The sequence below is a fragment of the Nuphar pumila genome, chromosome 7 (assembly GCF_984573655.1).
Source record: "Nuphar pumila chromosome 7, dmNupPumi1.hap1.1, whole genome shotgun sequence".
NCBI classification, from domain to species: domain Eukaryota; kingdom Viridiplantae; phylum Streptophyta; class Magnoliopsida; order Nymphaeales; family Nymphaeaceae; genus Nuphar; species Nuphar pumila.
The window spans coordinates 48,460,702-48,478,611 of record NC_143255.1 but is presented as its reverse complement, the minus strand read 5'-3'; the positions used below and the strand labels follow the sequence as shown (position 1 = coordinate 48,478,611).

Here is a 17,910-nt window from a genome sequence, read left to right as displayed (position 1 = left end):
TATACGAAGCAACTAAACCTTAACATACATAACTTCTACATAGTTTGAGATTTGCACACATGGTAAAAGTCATATGCATTTTTCACCACATGAATTGATACATCACCTTAGATATAATTGTATAAGAGTAGGTCAAAATCTCATTGACCATCCCATCGTACATCATACTCATACATCTCTCAAGCAAACAAGACATAAAAGTTCAAAAAAAATTATAACATTTGCAGTATGCATTGAACTCGACTTACACACATTCATAGTAATTATATGTGTACCATGTATCAAATTCATACAAACACACAAAACAACATAGTATGAGCAAACCAAAGTATGATGGCATACATTGCATACATATTATACATTCATAAGTGCATGGGCATTCAAACCCACACAGAGGTGTACCTGCAGAAAACACACTCTAGATTCCGCTAACTACAATCATGATAAGCATGATCTCTGAACTACAATCACAAGAGTCCAGATATCTACAACTAAGTAAAGTGTGTTAACATAACTTGTATTTGCAATTCATTTAGATATTCAGTGCAACATCATGCTTACATAATTAGTACCTAAACATGCTCTCTATAAGTTTAGTTAAAGTATTTTACCTTAATAATGTGAAGAATAATGAATTGAAACTCAAAATACCGAGAAGTTTCGAAGTCCGTAAAGATTGTTACCCAAGCAATACAACAAACCCTTCGTGTGCGATCGCAAATGTCAAAAACTCAAAAAATGTCAATTATAACAAGATTAGCCAAAATAGCAAATTACATTATAAATCATTACCAAGAGCCAAATAGCACACAAATACACTCCAATAATTTACAAACTTCATCAAAAATATATTTAAATATAATATATATACATATAAATAGTAATTTATAGCCCAAAATAGTTCTATAAATGCAAATTATACCTTGATTGGCTTGAATGAACAAGTGAATATATAATGAATAAATAAATGAAATTCAAAAGCTAGAAACACATTTTTAATTTGGAGAAAAAAAAGTTCTTTATTTATTAATAATCCTTAAAAATTACAGGTTTTACACTAACCCATAATCCTTTTCAGATGTTCTACCTTATGTTGTGACTAATGTGAAAAATATCGTGAGATTTATAAAAATCATGCGATAATATGGTGAGAAATTGCTTGAAAGTTTAAAACGGCAATTTCTCGAGAAATTTTTTAAGTTTGACAAATATCATGAGATTTATATTTTTAACAGATATTTATCATGAAAATCTCTCAGATTTTATTTTTAAATGTATTTTATTTATATTTTCTTATAAAAAAATATTTTTAGATTTTTATTTATTTTGTTATTGCCGAGATTTTGCCTAAAAATGTGAGATTTATAAAAAATTTCAAAATCTCCCAAGTTTTTGACTGCCGATATTTTGCCATTTTTAACTTTTGTCATTATGGTTGTGACACATAAGTAGGAATAATTTGAGATTTAGAGAGGTTAACCTGCATTCCTACCACCACCTCAAATTTCATGAAAATATCACGTAGCATCAAAATGGATTTTTGATGATTTTAAAACACAAAAAGGCATCATTAGCAAAAAAAATAGTGACGAGACTTCAACAGAGCAATGAGAAAATTTTGGAGTGAGTCTTCCTTTACTGAAAGAATTATACGTTGAAGAAACTGTTTGACATTTGGGTTTGGGTCCAACCCGCAGTGTGACCCGATTTGATACTAATGAGGGGTTAGTGAGTTATTAGTGGGATTTAGTAGCGTAAGGGTTACAAGAATGTGAAGCGGTTCATATTCTGACCCCCCCTCCCCTTATCCTCCACTATAAATACAGGGCTTTGGCTATATGATGAGAGTAGCCTATTTTTGTGTCTTGTGTCCTTGTAATTCCTATATGGGTTTAGGGTCCTACTCACCATTGACCTAAGGTCTGGGCTTATCGTGGGAGTTGATAGGCTGAGGACAACATCCAGCACCCGCACTTCATAGCATCTACAGGTACACATTCACTATGTTTATGCGATTACGCTAACATTGGGTTATGGGCCCATGCATCACGCATTCCGCTACGCATGTGGGTGCATTAGGAGTGTTCAGTTTAATGCTTATCGATGTCAGTGTATCAAATCTTTGCTGGTAACAGCAGACTCAAGCATGTTGTAGGCTTCCAGCTGCTTCCAATAGTGACAGAATGGGGCCGATACGAAGAATACTTGTTCTGCTACTCACGATAGGCAACGACCATGTTCGGAACCCTGCATTGGCAAGATTTTTGTCAGTGTTTTTTTTTTGTTGGCATACCGAATGCCCTTCAGATGCCAATGGTCGGTGATCCTGCCTTACCTTGGATCACCGACAAATTTCCGTAGAACTCCCCCTTGTTACAAAATTTCTAAATTTCAAGGAGAGCTGGGAGAAGGATACCGCCATTGTTAGCCTTTCGCCGATGAGTTCTTGTCTGGGGCTGTCATCAGCCAGGAGGGAGGGTGGTGGCTCTGTTCTTACTGTATCGATAAGGGTTTTATAAAAATATGACATTTCATAAAGAAATGTTCATCTTCATGACTCATATGATTCATTCTTGTGATAAAGGATAACATGCAAACCCACATGAAGAATTAAATCGAGATAACGGTATAAACTTTGATTTAATATCATTTTAGTGTTAATGGGTCAAGTGGGAGAATGTTGGACATTTGGGTTTGAGTCCAACCCGCAGTGTGACCCAATTTGACACTAATGTGGGGTTAGTGGGTTATTAGTGGGATTAAGTAGGGTAGGGGTTACAAGAATGTGAAGGGGTTTACATTCTAACCCCACCCCCCTATCCTCTACTATAAATGCAGGGTTTTGGCTATGTGATGATAGTATCCTATTTATGTGCCTTGTGTCCTCAGAATTCTCATCTGGGTTCAGTGTCCTGCTCACCATCGACCTAAGGCCTAGGCTCATCGTGGGCATCGATAGGCTGAGGAGAACGCCGAGCACCCGTACCCGCACTTCATGGCATCTACAAGTATGCATTCGCTATGTTTATACAATTACACCAATAAAAACTCCATAACTATAACAAAAATATAGGGAGATAAAGGGGTCCTCTTGTCTCAGACCATGTGAGCTATGAAACCAATCTCCAAACACTCCAATGACCAAGGTAGAAAAGGATGTAGACATAACATTCAATATAATAAGCCCGACCCACGTTTGATGAAACCCCAAAAGAACAAGGCAGTTCTGTAAAAAATCTCAAACTATGCTTTAGAAAAATCTAATTTGGGAATCTTAGACCTCATGAACAAGAAGAATGCTTTCTTGAATAGTACGACCCCTTAGAAAAGCTCCTTGATTATGAGAAATGTTGCAGGAGAGGATTCCGAATATTCTTGAAAGTAATTTTGTATAAAAAATTGCAAAGTGAAATGGGCCGAAAGTTCAAGAAGGACAATGCACCTTGAGTTTTAGGGATAAGAACAATATGGGTCCCATTGATTTTATTTTAAGTACCTTTCTTGAAAGGAAAATTTTCAAATACCCTCCAAACGTTTTGGCCTAATTCATTCACACACCAAATGTTTCAGACTTTGCAAATGCCCAAGAAAGTTTTTACTTAGGTTAATCAAATCACCCCAATCATAAACTAATATTGGGTTGTTCTTAGGTTAGCATAACTGATGTTATAAAGTTACCATTTTACCCCTATAACTATGAACATAAAATATGTAGGGCTGAAATGTTTATCTCCCTAACAAAAACCACAACTCTAACCACTACACCATGATGCTTGTTATTGATTATTTAATATATATATATATATATATATATATATATATATATATATATATATATATATATATATATATATATATAAGCCAATCAACTCAACAATTACTCGACCCACTATGATGCAATTGGATCCATTTGGTTTGTCAATGGTTGATCTGATAAATATCTGAACACAAACTAAAGGCATTTTCATTTGACCCAAAAAACCGATGTGGTTATATATGGTTGACAAAAGTTTTACTAATTCAAGAATCAAGATCAATTAGCTATTGTTATAATATTAACTATAAGGTTTTCATTTAAACTTAATCCACTTAAATTTGAGCCTATATAGATTTGAGAAAAGTGGTAGCTACCTAACACTTTTTGAGCCTATTGTGAACCTATCATTAATAAATAGGGGGTTTCAAGTTGTTTCCTGCAAATCTAACCTTGCAGTTGTGTTTGACACGGTTGATTTGTTAGAAAATAACACTTGGATCATGTTTTTTGATAAAAAACATGATTTTTTAAGCATTGAATATTTTTGAAAATTATAGGCCATTGGTCTTTAAATCTTATAAAAACATAACTACTTAATCAGAAGATTGAAGAGTCTATTCCTATAAAATTATGTAGATCACATTTGTCTGGTCAGATTTTAATGGGTTCAATAATTGTTGGGTTGATTGGCTTATCACAATCTAAATATAGAATTTTCTTTCGGTTCAATTATCATTGTAGGCAATACATTTTTTGCTAAGTACATTCAACATTTTATTTTTCTAGATAGAGGGGTAAAATGATAACCCATGAACAACCCAACGTTAGTTTATGATTGATGTCATTTGATTAACCCATGTAAAAACTTTGATGGGCATTTGTAAAGTCTGAAACGTCGTTTGGTGTGCAGATGAATTAAGCCGAAACGATTTGAGAGCATTTGAAAATTTTCCATCTTGAAAATGTTCTCCAGAAACATCAGGTCTAATAATGTCCCAAAATGCACCCAGAAAAACCATCCGAGCCTGGGGCTTTATCTCCATTGGGCAAGAAGACATGTTTATATATTTCCTCATCAGACTCAGGTGCAAGGAGAGCTACACTCCACTAGAAACTGTAGAACCGCTGGCCAGTTGTTGAAACATGCCTCCCCCATTACCAACCTTGGAAAAAATATCCTTACTACCTGCTTGGATAGATGTGAACTCAGTGATGACAACACCTTCATATTCAATAAAGATATACGCTTTTTTCGATGACTTTCTCCAAGTGATTCATGAAAGAATGAAGTATTCATGTCTCCTTCACGCAACCAAGTTAGTCGAGATTTTTGTTGCCATAGTACATCTTCTTCATAAAGGATAGATTGGAGGGAATTCCTAATAGCAATTTCACTAGCAATAATAGCAGCTGGATCCCCAATTTCAAGCAATGGTTGCAAGTTATTAAGTTGGTTCTTAGTCATGAGACCCTGTCATCAGTTCTTCCAAGCGGGTATCGATTACAGGACCTCAGGTTATTACTATGACATTTAATTTATGTAATACCCTTTGCAATGGACACCCCCGACATCTTACATTCCAACTGGACTCTTTATGTAGCAACCAAATTTTAAAAAATATGGCAAGTCGCGAGCAACGCCTTCAAGAGAGTTCAGTATCATAATTCTGGCGATAAATATGTCAACCTGATCCAAAGCAGGACAAAGTTTGATGATAAGTTTAACTTCAACACCGTTCCAGGAACCCATCTACTAGTCACTAAAGTTTGATTTGTTGTAAGCCATGCACCGGGTTTCATGATAAGTTTCTAACTTGTTCATTCGACACACATAAGAAATAGACAATTCTTGACGAAGAACTCCAAGTCAGAAATAGAAGGCCAAAAAAGATCGTAATTGATCAAAGATGTAAATTCCAAACCCTAACTTGATAACCCAGCAGGAATCCCTGACAAGTGAGTTCATTAGAATGGTGACTTCATTACTTTGGTAACTGTCGTACGGATGATCAAACCAGAGTTATCATCTATTTCAACTTGGTTGGCTAAGGGCTCTATTATATCTATTCGGAGGCCACCGTGTATAACCTTAACCCAGGTAGTAGGTTTAGATGCAGAATTGGTAGGAGATACGTAACACCTTGATCGAGACCTCTTCAGTCCGGGTTCATGGGTATTATTTTTTAGAGAAAAGTTGAAAGTAAATGCATAGAAAACATGATCTATATTTTTATTTAAAATTAAAACATCATAGTCATATAATCAAGGTCATATTAACTACATCATCCAATGCAAAAACACATATTTACATAAGATTCAATAAATAAAGACACTAAAGTAGGATGAGTTTAAAACTAAGTGAGGCATAATTATAAACAATTTAAAACTCTAACTTACAACTGTAGTGAGCTCTAAGCTCGTAGTCTTGAAACTTTTTCAATCGCACAAGTTAGCACTCACTCAATACTAACTACTAAACTAGATTGACTATACCAGTAATAACCTATTATGGGCATGAAAACCTCTGAAGAATACCCAAATTCTACAAAGTTGACAAAACTATGAATCACTTTAAGCTCGACGAGTATTACTAGGCACTGCAGTTAAAGATGATCTTGTCAAAGAGTCAGACTAAGGAGTTATACATGCCCTTAAGGTTTATGGTTGATGCTACATCCTAGAGCCCCACCTACTGTGTGAAAATAACTCTTGGGATATTTTATGCAACTCTCATTTTTTCACACGAACTACATGTTTATTTTCTCTCTATCACTACAAGAAACCTGTGGATTAGCGACGACTTAAATCCGTCGCTAATCTGTCGCTAAACAGTTTAGCGACGGATTAGAGTCTGATAGCTTTCATCGTGAATTTTTTGACGCAAAGTAGCAATAAAACTTATCTGTAGCTAATCCATCGCTAATTTGCGATGGATTAGCGACGGAACTGATCCGTCACGAGTCTGTCACTATTTTAAATTAGCGATGGATAATATCCGTCGTGAGTCCTTCGCTATTTTAAATTAGCGACGGATAATATCCGTCACTACTCCGTCGCTAAATTTTAAAAAAAAATTAAAAAATTTTTTTGCTCGCTGTCGGGAGGTATTCCGGCCGCAATAGGCCGGACTTGGAGCGATTCGTCGGCGGCGACGGAGGAGGAGGACGACCCACCACCGGATCCCAGCAAGCCGTACTCCCTCGGCCCCAAAATCTCTGATTGGGTCTCGCAGAGGTCGGAGTGGACCGATCTCGATGTTGACGGCCATGATGGAGACGAGGCTGGTGTCGGGGCGGATGGCGTCGCGGAGGCGGTCGAGGTCGAGGAGGCCGTTGGAGCCGACGAGGAGGTAGGTGGCATGGAAGCGACCTGCTCCCTGGCGCGTCGACCGCCTCGTCTGACTCCCAGCCGTAGAGGTGAGTGCGGGAAAGGGGGTTTGCCGAAGCGACCAGTGAAGAAGGGCAGCATCGCGTCCAGCACCCGCGGGTCCACCGGCAACATAGCCTGCATGTCCAGGTACAGCGGCCGCCCCGCGATCCGCACTCCCTTCATCGAGATTCCCCTGCCCGCTTCTGCTGCGTCGGAGTTGGGCGACGACAGTCGCGGCGGTCGACATCGGCCAGCGGGATCGTTCGGCGAGCCTTGCCAGTGGTCGCTTTACCTCCTTGACGCAAGGGATCCGATGGGGTCGAAGGGAAAGATCAGGACGGAGGCAGTTTAAATTTTGAACGCTCACAAGAACGCTCGTTTGGGAACGTTTTAAATCGAACATCAGTTTAAATTTCGAACGGGGGAGAGAGGAAAAATTTTGTGCCTTAGGTGGGACGGTTTAAATCGAAAATTCGCGACAGAATTAGCGAGGGAATTTTTCCATTGCTAATTAGCGACGGAGTAGCGAGGAAAAAATTCCCTTGCTAATTTCGTCGGTAATTTTCTACAGTTTTGCGGTGAAATTTTTTTTTTCGTCGATCTGCCGATAATTAGTGACGGATTTGAGACAGGATTTATACCGTCACTAATTTCAAAAATATTTCAAAGATTGGCGATGGATAATGTTCTCTCGCTAAGTCCGTCGCTAATTTGCGACGGAAAAAATCCGTCGCAAATATCCATCGCTAATCAGGGTTTTTCTTGTAGTGTATCTCAAGTAAATTTCTCATAATATTTTTGGGGTTCTAATATTCACAAATATCTAAGTATATAAAAAATATAATATTTCTACATTGATGTAGTGTCTCTATATCAATAAATTGTCGATGTACTACGCTTATGGCGGCTCTAACTTTGATGTTGACCAGATAATCATTTTCATTGGTCGCCTCTTCTAAGATTAATAACGTTAAGTCTAGTGTGCTAATATAACTTGAATCTCACAATAAACATAACCGCAAGAAGGGACTAAAAAAAAACCACTCAAATACTTAGTTATATTCTCATGCATGTAATTTTATATTTTAAGGCTCAGAATATATGTTTTTATCTAAAATATAATATTTCTCTAATCATGCATATCATATTGAAGCTCAAATCATTTTCTACATGGTAACAATTCATATGCATTCATTATTTCTCTCAAAGATGCATAATTTATAGCTACTTAACATGCAAGGTAAAGACTACATTCTCAAGCATATAATTTTATGCAAGTATCTCATACATGCAAATAAAAACATTATTTATTATTAGTTAAACATCCTTATGATATCTCTTACCTTGAACACAAGTGTTGAACTCTAACCTTTAGTCGAGTTTTTCATAATATTAATAGTAGAATATAATTATCTCATAATTATGTTCATATTAATAAACATACATTCCCTATATTTTACCAAAATTACCAAAATACTCTTATCAAAATAGTATGTTAGACCTTGATTTGTATGCTCATTGTTTGGCTAGAATCATAAGACAAGCATATTTCTCTACGTCATGAATCCGATACACCAAATATCACTCAATATTGAGTTTGAGGTGCAAAGTTATTACTATTTTTCTAATCTTGCATCATAAGGGCATTTTGGTCTTTTTACTATCATGTGGGTCTGGACTGACCTGGGTTGGTTCAGTCTCCATTTTGTAAAGTGAACTGGATCCAGATCCAGTTGGTTATAAACTAAACCAATTCAGTTTAGTCTGGTATGGGTTTAGACTCGATCATAGACAGAGATCTAGTTTACTGGACGAAATCCAGTTTTAGTTTGGTTTTGGTCCAAACTGAAATTAAATCTAGTTGTGCTCAGGGGCGTAGATAAGGCCTCCCGAAACAGTTAATTTTTTTTTTAAAAAGCCCAGTCCTACCCCAGCCCTGATTCCATATGAAATAGATTTTTATTCATTTTTGTAGCTCAGCCCAGTCCTAGCCCAGTCCTGACTGCAGCAAATAGTTTGATTTGTCCATATGAAATAGATTTTTATTAATAATTGTAGCCATTTTTTATTTTATCTCAAAAAAAAAATTTTCGGGGGCGCTGCCCCCGAACCCCCGACTATCGCACAAATAATTTTTTTTTTTCTACACCCCTGTTTGCCCCCCCCCCCCCTCACATGAATCCTAGCTACGCCCCTGGTTGTGCTTAAATGCATCCATATGTTTTCTCACCCTGTCTCACTAAAAAAAAAACAGAAGTGGGGAGGGGTTTACCTGTACGTATCCTCTCACCTTCTCGATCTCCCTCTCAAGCTCTCTTTCTCTTTCTCTTTCTCTTTCTCTCTCTCTCTGAAAATTCTGAGGTTGCGGTTGAGAGGTTCTTAAATAGAGCCTCACAACCGTGTGATCCTCCCACGTTCCCACAACTCTAAATCGTGGGAGGGGCTCTCAAGGTTCCTTCCTCTCCACGGTTATGAGAAAACCGTTCCTTCCTCACATCCATCCTTATCTCTTTTTTTTAGAGTTTTATTGTTTTTATTTTTACTGCTTCCGTTTACTGCACATTGATGCAGGTTTTACAATTCAGGACTAGGGGTTCTTACCGATATCCAGATCCTCTTTTGCTCTAAATTTTTGCCTGTCGTTCGTTCTCTTCCCCACTCTCATGATAACACGTGGAGCTTTTGTGGCCATTTTTGATATTTGAGGTTCTTGGTAAAACCAGCTCTTAGTATTTGAGAAAAATTTTCATTTAAGAGCAAACAATTTACTCTTAATTCCTAATATCCATTTCACGTTTCTGAAGTTTCAAATATGAGTCTTCTGCTTTCGTAGAAACTGTCACACAAGACCAACCGGGGGCTTCGCTTGTCTGATAGGAGAGGCTAGTGCACGTCACCTTGTGTTGGGATGTTGCAGGTTCAAAACTCATCTGTATAACCCCATCTTGCCTTTCAAAAACAAAAAAAAAACTGTCACACAAGAACCCACTTTTATTAGTGTCCTTTAACTCAGGTGAAATCATAAGTCAATTACAATAGTAATCTTCATTATTAATTTGTGAATGTTACGAGTTCACAGAATGTCACCCAGTAGTTATGTGAAAACCCACTACAATTGTCTGAAAATGCCAGGGCTGAGTACCCCCACCCTAGGGCCTAATACTGGTTTCGGTTTAGCACATCAAAACAATAAATTTCAAACGTGGATGGCCAAGGAGTAACGGCACACTTTATGTACACACCCAATTTAGGTTGCTTAGTGGAAAAGCATGACACATGCCACCCATGACGGCAGCCCATAATTTTCATCTCTCAATCTCTCAGACATTAATTTATTTTTTACAGTTTTCTAATCTTCATCTATCTCATGATGGAAAATGATAAAATACGACAAAATTAATCGTAACTTGGTAAACAAAAAAGAGTTCTGCCAGCATTTTATTTTGGGGAGTGGGTAAATTATCGAGCCGATATGGAAATCTAGAAGGGTAGTTAAGCCAGTATTGAACACCAACCCAGCTACCGCAGACAGGGTTGTATTCGTTAAATCAAGGCCGGCCTTAGGAATCCAAAGTCAGATTGGTTAGACACTTTCACTAACTGTAGTGAGTGAAATACAACAATTTACAGTCAATGGGTTTCCATCAGATTTGCAAATTTAGTTTATTGTTTTTTTTATGACGGAGAACCCTCGCCTAAGCGAACACCGTGTGGAGCCCCAGACCACCCTGCAAGCCGCATCTAAAAATCCTCTCTACCAAACCTATATATAATTCTTCTACAATGTGTTGTTGATTTTGCAAGGCAGGATTAATCTACAAAGCAACCATAAAAGGCAGAAACTACAAAGTTTACGTGAACATGAACACACGCATTGGAAAAAAAATTAAAATCATAACCTAATTTAACATTTCTTTATGCAAACAATTCCATGAATGATGAACTAGAAGCAAAGTGTTAACATTACCCAGAGAAAAATGCTGAACTAAAAACTTCCACAATTGTACGCTGTCATGGACAAATATGACAGATTTCTTCCAAACTTCTCTATCTTTTTTTGATACCGTAAATCACCCTGAAATTGCACACGTGGCAGCACTGCAATATTTGGATTGATTATAAAATTCTGTTAGCAGCTGTCCTGTAAATATTATTCATAAAAAAGGCCACTCATATTCCATGTTCTTGAGGAAAACCTTGCTATCACTGACTTGTGATCCACTTCAGTAATGAATCTTGCCATGGATCCATCACCATCCAACTGGTTAGACTCTATTGAAAGCCACCCTGTGTATATTATTTTCTAAACAAGTCACCTGAATAATAAGCAAAGCTTGTTCTTACTGAATTGTGATCCATTTGAACCATGTATCTAGAGAAGGGTCTATCAGCGTCCAACTGGTTAAGTTTTTCATCTCCCTAGTCCCAATTGTTTAGGAAAAACGAATTTTACAAACTATATAATCTGCAAAAGCCTGTGCTTCAGCTTTGGCGATGGCATCGTGCCCATGACAAGTTTACCATTTTAACCATCACTTTGAATCACTGTCATTTCTAATCCATGAAACCTATCCTTCCGAAAGTGACATCTCTGAGATCAGAAGGTCAAGAATCGCATAAATCTCCACTGACTCTGGGTGGCCTACGTCGCCGACTAAGAATGCATGGACCTGATTTTTAACCTCAATCCAGCTGCACCCTGGAGATTTCTTCAGACCCTGTTCTTTCATCAATCTTCTAATCCTTGAAACATCACTCCATCGGCCTGCTGCTGCGTAGATAATTGAAAGTAAAATATACCCAGCAGAGTTTCCCTTCTCCAATTCCCAGAGGTGTATCGCAGTCCTTTCTGCAAACTCCTCATTCCCATAAATACTGCAAGCATTCAACAGAGCTGCCCATGCATTAGCTTCTGGCTGAAATGGCATTGCCTTGATAAACTCTTCTGCCTCGATTAATCTTCCATCGCGAGCAAGAAGATCAACCATGCACGAATAATGTTTTCCTCTTGGTTTTATGTTATATACATTCTGCATAGATTTAAAGTAATGCAATCCTTTCTCTACCAAACCACAATGAGCACAAGCAAACAGTACACCTAAAAATGTCAATTCAGTAGGAATGACACTTTCTCGCTCCATTTCATCAAATAGAGCAATGGATTCTTCTGCAAGCCCATTATCAGCCAGAGCTTGAATCATTTCAGTCCAAGAGATTTCACTTCGCTCTGGCATTCTCCTGAACACTTGCCTAGCACTGATGATGTCTCCAGACTTTGCATACATGTCTAGGAGAGCGGTACCCATGAAAACTCCATACTGTATTCCAAATTTTACTATCTTCCCATGAAAATTTTTGCCTCTCTATGGATGCTATGCTTGCACAAGCTCAAAGGGTGCTGGAGAAGGTAGTCATGTTTGGGATTTTCCCAGACAATTGCATGTCGTTAAAAATTCCAAGTGCTCTCTCACAATGCTCATTCTGTACATAGCCTGCAATTATTGCATTCCAAGAGACAATGTTTCTCTCTGGTATTTGGTTAAACAATTCCAGTGCTTCTTCTAATTCATCATTGTAACTGTAACCAGAAATCATAGAGTTCCAACAAACAGTGCTCTGGTAAGGGATGAATTGAAAGACTCGACGTGCATCTCGAGTCTTTCCAGATTTAGAGTACATGTCAATGAGCGGGCTCCCTATAAAAACATCAGTTTCAATACCAATTTTAACAACATAACCATGGAGTTTCATTCCAATCTGCAGAGACTCAAGTCTAGCAGATGCACTCAACACACTGGACAATGTTGATAAATTTGGCTTGAAACCTGCACCAAGCATCTTCTGGTAAAAATCCAAAGCTTCTGCAGCATTCCCACTCTGACTGTACCTTGCAATCATGGTACTCCACGAAATTTCATTCCTTTCAGGCATCTCATCAAATAACTGGCGTGCTTGAGCCAACTCCCCTGCTTCGACATACGAATCAAGAATCGCAGTCCACGACACAACATCCTTTGTCTCTATCCCATAAAAAATTCTCCTTGCAACATCGACATCCCCAAGGCCTAACATGAAGTGGAATCAACGAATTACACACAGATGAATCATGTTCAAACCCAAGTTTCACAATCATCCCCAAGACACTCCTCCCTGCCACAAATTCATGCAAACCAACATACGCACTGATAGCAGACACAAAAGTAAACTTGTTTGGCATAATTCCCCACCCAACCATCATGAAGAAGAAATCCAATGCATCCCCATAATACCCATTCTGCACATATCCACTAATCATGGCAGTACAAGAAACAACACTCTGCTCAGGGATCCTCTTAAAACACTCCAAAGCATCATCAACCCTGCCAAACTTCATCAAATCACTAATCATGGCAGTCCAACTAATTATATTTCTCTGAGGCATTTCATCAATCAATTTTCGGGCATCATCGAAACGCCCAGATTCAGCATGGCTAGCCATCATACAGTTCCAAGCAACGATATGAAACCCAGAAATGTCACTAAAAGCACGAATTGAATCAATTGGACTATTACATTTTATGTACATGATCAGAAGGTTGATGGAAACGAACGTATCTGAACAAAGACCCATCTTGATAACATGGTCATGGAGGAGTCTACCTGCTGAAATGGCGGTTTCTGAGGCACATGCCTTGAGCAAACACCCACATGCATCCGCATAGGCATTGAAATTGTGTGGGTTTGTCCTAGAGAGTCTCTTGATGCCATCGTTGATGTTAACGTTTAAATTTTTAAATTTCGTATGAGGAAAGGAGGGTGAAGAACAGAGCAGAGGTGAAGAGTTATGCTGGATTGTGGGGAGGGAGGAGCGAGAGCTAAACTCCCTCATTTTCAATAAGGACCAGGAGCTAAACTCCCTCATTTTCAAGTATTCATTAAAAGTACGTGATTGCCCTTCTTACATATTTGGTGCTTAACCGTGTGCTAAATGGTTTTCAGCTTGCTTTTTATGGGGTTCCTGCCCTATAAATGTATTGAGTATGGTTGATTTACCTGGATCATGTGTTCTCAATAAAAAAATAATGTTTAGAGCATTTAAAATTTACAAAGATTTTGAAGCGTTGATCCTTGTATTGGAATCAAACTCTGCAAGAGTTGATCCCTATAAAATCAAGTACATAGATTACATTTGTGCAGTTAAAAATTAAAAAAAAGCTCCAAAAATCTATTTAGACCCATTACTCTATAAACTTATACCAACCCACCCTTAACTTACAAATAACCAAAACCGTTCAGACTTCACCTAGATTAGAAATAAAACTTACGCATATTTTCAGTTTTAGTTAGTATATTGATTTGGAGTCAAATACATTATAATTATTAATTAAAGTATTTAATTCAAGTTAACTAGATAATAAAGAAGGCATATTTGGTATTTTAAATATTTAACTCAGGTTTAGCTAGGTAGAGGTAGGTTAAAACATATCCTTTTGTGACAATTGTCAAAAAAACCTAGGATTGTATCAAGAATTTCAGAAAAGGTGATGCTTGACATGAAATTTCAGAAAAAGGTAGCTTTGTAATAGGAAATTAATTTTCATTTCATATTCGATACCCTTATGGGCAGAACACTAGGTCATTTCATATACAAAAGAAGTTTGTTTCTTTTTATTTTTTTTATTTATCTTTTAAAAAATCATAGGTTAATGCTTACCCAATACTAACTAGTGCACTAATTCGGCTATACCAGTATAGCCTACTATGGGTATATCAACCCATATATAATACCTCAATTCTACGGTGTTTGCTAGAGTATAAATCATTCTCTGGTATGATCCTAGATCGTCGATCACGAAGCACTGCAGTGAAAAGACTTGCCAATAGCTATTTGGGAGTCAGTCTCAGTAGAACTATACCTGCTCTGAAGGTCCGTGGTTTGTGCTACATCCTATTTTACCTAAAGTCATAATCACTGTGTGAAAATAACTTTTAGGATATTTTATGCAACTCTTATTTTTCTACATGAACTACCCCAAGTTCATATTTTTCGTATTTCAATAAGTTTCTCAATTTTTTTTTAAGGTTTTGATATTCACAAAATTCTAAACATTCAAAAGATTTTGTTTCTATACATCAATGTTGTATATGATATGAGACATGTTGATTGTGACTTAAATAAATTCTTATTGGACTATAACTCACCTTACCACATAAAAAAATCTATTTTTACTCTTGTTTAGAATTTTATATGATATGATAAATAGGAATCATATAAGGTTCATTGATGAATAATGAGTCTAGGTTTGAGAATAATAAATAGAGGTTCCTTTTGAAAAAGTGAACAGGTACTTAGCTTGAGGGAGAAAAAAAGAGGGTATTTATCTTTCTTTTGGTGCCCTTATAAGACGTAAGATAGAAAGAGAGTGGTTTTTCTTTATTGAGTTTTGAGAGGAGTGTGAGAGAGAAGATATCAGCTTCTTCATGGTGATAGAGGGCTACACATCTCAATCTTCTTGATGGGTTGAATGATAGGTGTCGTTGTTCCTGTTTATGATTTTATTCTCTCTTGTATTAGTGATTGATTCTATTGATAAAAGCTTCTGGTACTCTCCACGTAAAACACCTTTATCGTGTGGTTGTTTACTTTTGTGATTGTTCGTGTTTTCTAATCACATCAATATCATACCTGACCTAGTGTAATTTTGTGTACAAGCATCAAAATCACAACAAAACATGCCTCCCTCTACTTTTGGATCACGACGTAGTTTGTAAATTACCTTCCTCTATAGCAACTCTAAATGGTCTTTGGAGGCTCGGTGCAAATAGGTGAAGGTTGCTTGCTGCATTGCCTGGCTTTTTGAAAACATTGGAAAAGCTTGAGATGTTATTAGATGATTGTTGACTCCTCTACTTGTTTCTATGGGAAAATTCAAAGCCTTGCACCATCTAGACATCAGGGAAGCTGTGATAATGAAGTTGCCTGATGATTTTGGGATGCTTTATGAGCTGAAAATACTTAAGGTACATAAATGCTGAGCCAAACAACTGCCTGGAGGCTTTGAAAGACTGACAAAATTGATGGTCTTGATTCTTCAAACTTCATATCGCTTCCATCTAGTTTTTATCAGCTATGATCTTTGGAAGAGCTGACCCTCATAGATTGTAAAGTCGAATTCCTAGTGACGGTGGAATCTTGACTTTAGTGAAAAGCTTGAGCTTGAGCACAAGCAGCCTGCCAGCAAACATGAGTTGCTTCTCTCAGTTCAAGTATATCTTCTAGCTAGAAACGCTCCCTCAGCTGCCCCTTTCTCTGACCAAGCCCGCTTCTGGAAAGAATCTCAAGTGTTTCAAACCTAAAGAACCTACAAGAATTGGTTCTTTGCTGTTGTACGAGTCGAAAGGATGTTGATGGCCTCAAAAGAGTCAAATCCTTTCGGCTCTTAAACATGATAAGTTGCAGCAGCCTGCCTGACAAATGGGAGAAGTCTTGCAGAGGTAAACTACTACCACATTGTTCATTTTTTTCATAAAAGATAGGGAAAATCAGAGACCTTGTCAGACTGGCTAACCCCACCATACTTACTGTCATTGTCGGGATGGTGTAAACCCATGGTGCACTCCTTGTCCTAGGAGAGTCATCAAGCTTTTGATGAGCAAAGGGCTTGTCTTTTTTACCATCATTAATGCAAGAGGTTGATGCTTATGTGAATGAAACCCTGACCACATGTCTAGTGGCCAAGGCCCAAATATAACATATTATGTTGTGAATCTCTTGAAGATTGCATTGCACCTGACCAACTATGAATGAAATTCTTGTTCCTAGTGAAGATTGCGTGGCTTTTATATGTTAAATCCGTCAAGGGTGCGATGAATTTGCAATCCAGAGTATTCTGGGTAACAATGTCCCTATTATATTAATGTACAAAAGACTTGGAATCGGCAAGTTGCATTTGTATATTGGATTCATACGACAAAATTTAAGAGCTATAATTTCTTCTTTATAGCATATGTTGAGGGCTTTGGATTTTAGAAGCCATCATCTATATTTCATATGAAAGAAATGAAAAGAGTAAAAGGAAAACATATTGTAAAACCCACACCTAGGTAAGCTAGGTGGGCTCGAGCCCACCAAGCTCGATGTTGAGGGCTTTGGATTTTGGAAGCCATCATCTATACTTAATAAGAAAGGAACAAAAAGAATAAAATAAAAACATATTATAAGACCCAGACCTAGCCAAGCTGGGTGGGCTCGAGCCAACCAAGCTTGGTTAGATCAAGACACTACAAGAAAAACCTTAATTAGCGACAGAAATTTATGATAATTATTTTCATCACAAATTTGTGACAGATCAGCTAGAGAAAACTAACTGTCCTTAAAATTAGAATTAGCGATAGAAAAATTACATTTCAAAATTCATCGCTAACTAGTAATAAAAACATTCCATCGCAACTTCGCAATGTATGAGCAACAAAATTTTTCCATCACTACGTCGTCGCTAATTAGCAACGGATTTTGAGAGGGAATGTTTTCATCGCGAATCCGTCATTACTTTTCGATTTAAATGGGGATGCAAAATTTTTTTCATTACTTTTGCACTTTTCCCCCTTTCACTGTAAGCACCCGCCCTCGAGCTTTCTCTTCTTCTCCTTTCTCTTTCTTGTCCACCCCCCTAACCTGCAAGTTACTACACCAGAACAGGCACGTGGTAAAATGCACGGCAAATGGAGCTGCAACGTTGCAGGGATGATCGGATGGTCGGCAATGACGTGCGTGGTGCTGAAGCGCGCAGGGCTCGTGGCGTGTT

General features: G+C 37.6%; 1 protein-coding gene and 1 pseudogene across 1 annotated transcript; both read right to left on the bottom strand.

The window, feature by feature from the left end:
• Positions 1-11,694: 11,694 nt before the first annotated feature.
• Positions 11,695-12,411, bottom strand: LOC149832186 (putative pentatricopeptide repeat-containing protein At2g01510 pseudogene; annotated as a pseudogene).
• Positions 12,412-12,514: 103 nt separating this feature from the next.
• Positions 12,515-13,736, bottom strand: LOC149832185 (pentatricopeptide repeat-containing protein At2g03380, mitochondrial-like). The gene is made up of 2 exons (XM_090013182.1): positions 13,298-13,736; positions 12,515-13,191 (listed from the first exon to the last, which is right to left on the bottom strand). The coding sequence occupies exons 1-2, from the start codon at positions 13,734-13,736 to the stop codon at positions 12,515-12,517; spliced, it is 1,116 nt and encodes a 371-aa protein (XP_089869308.1).
• Between the last annotated feature and the right edge of the window lie 4,174 nt (positions 13,737-17,910).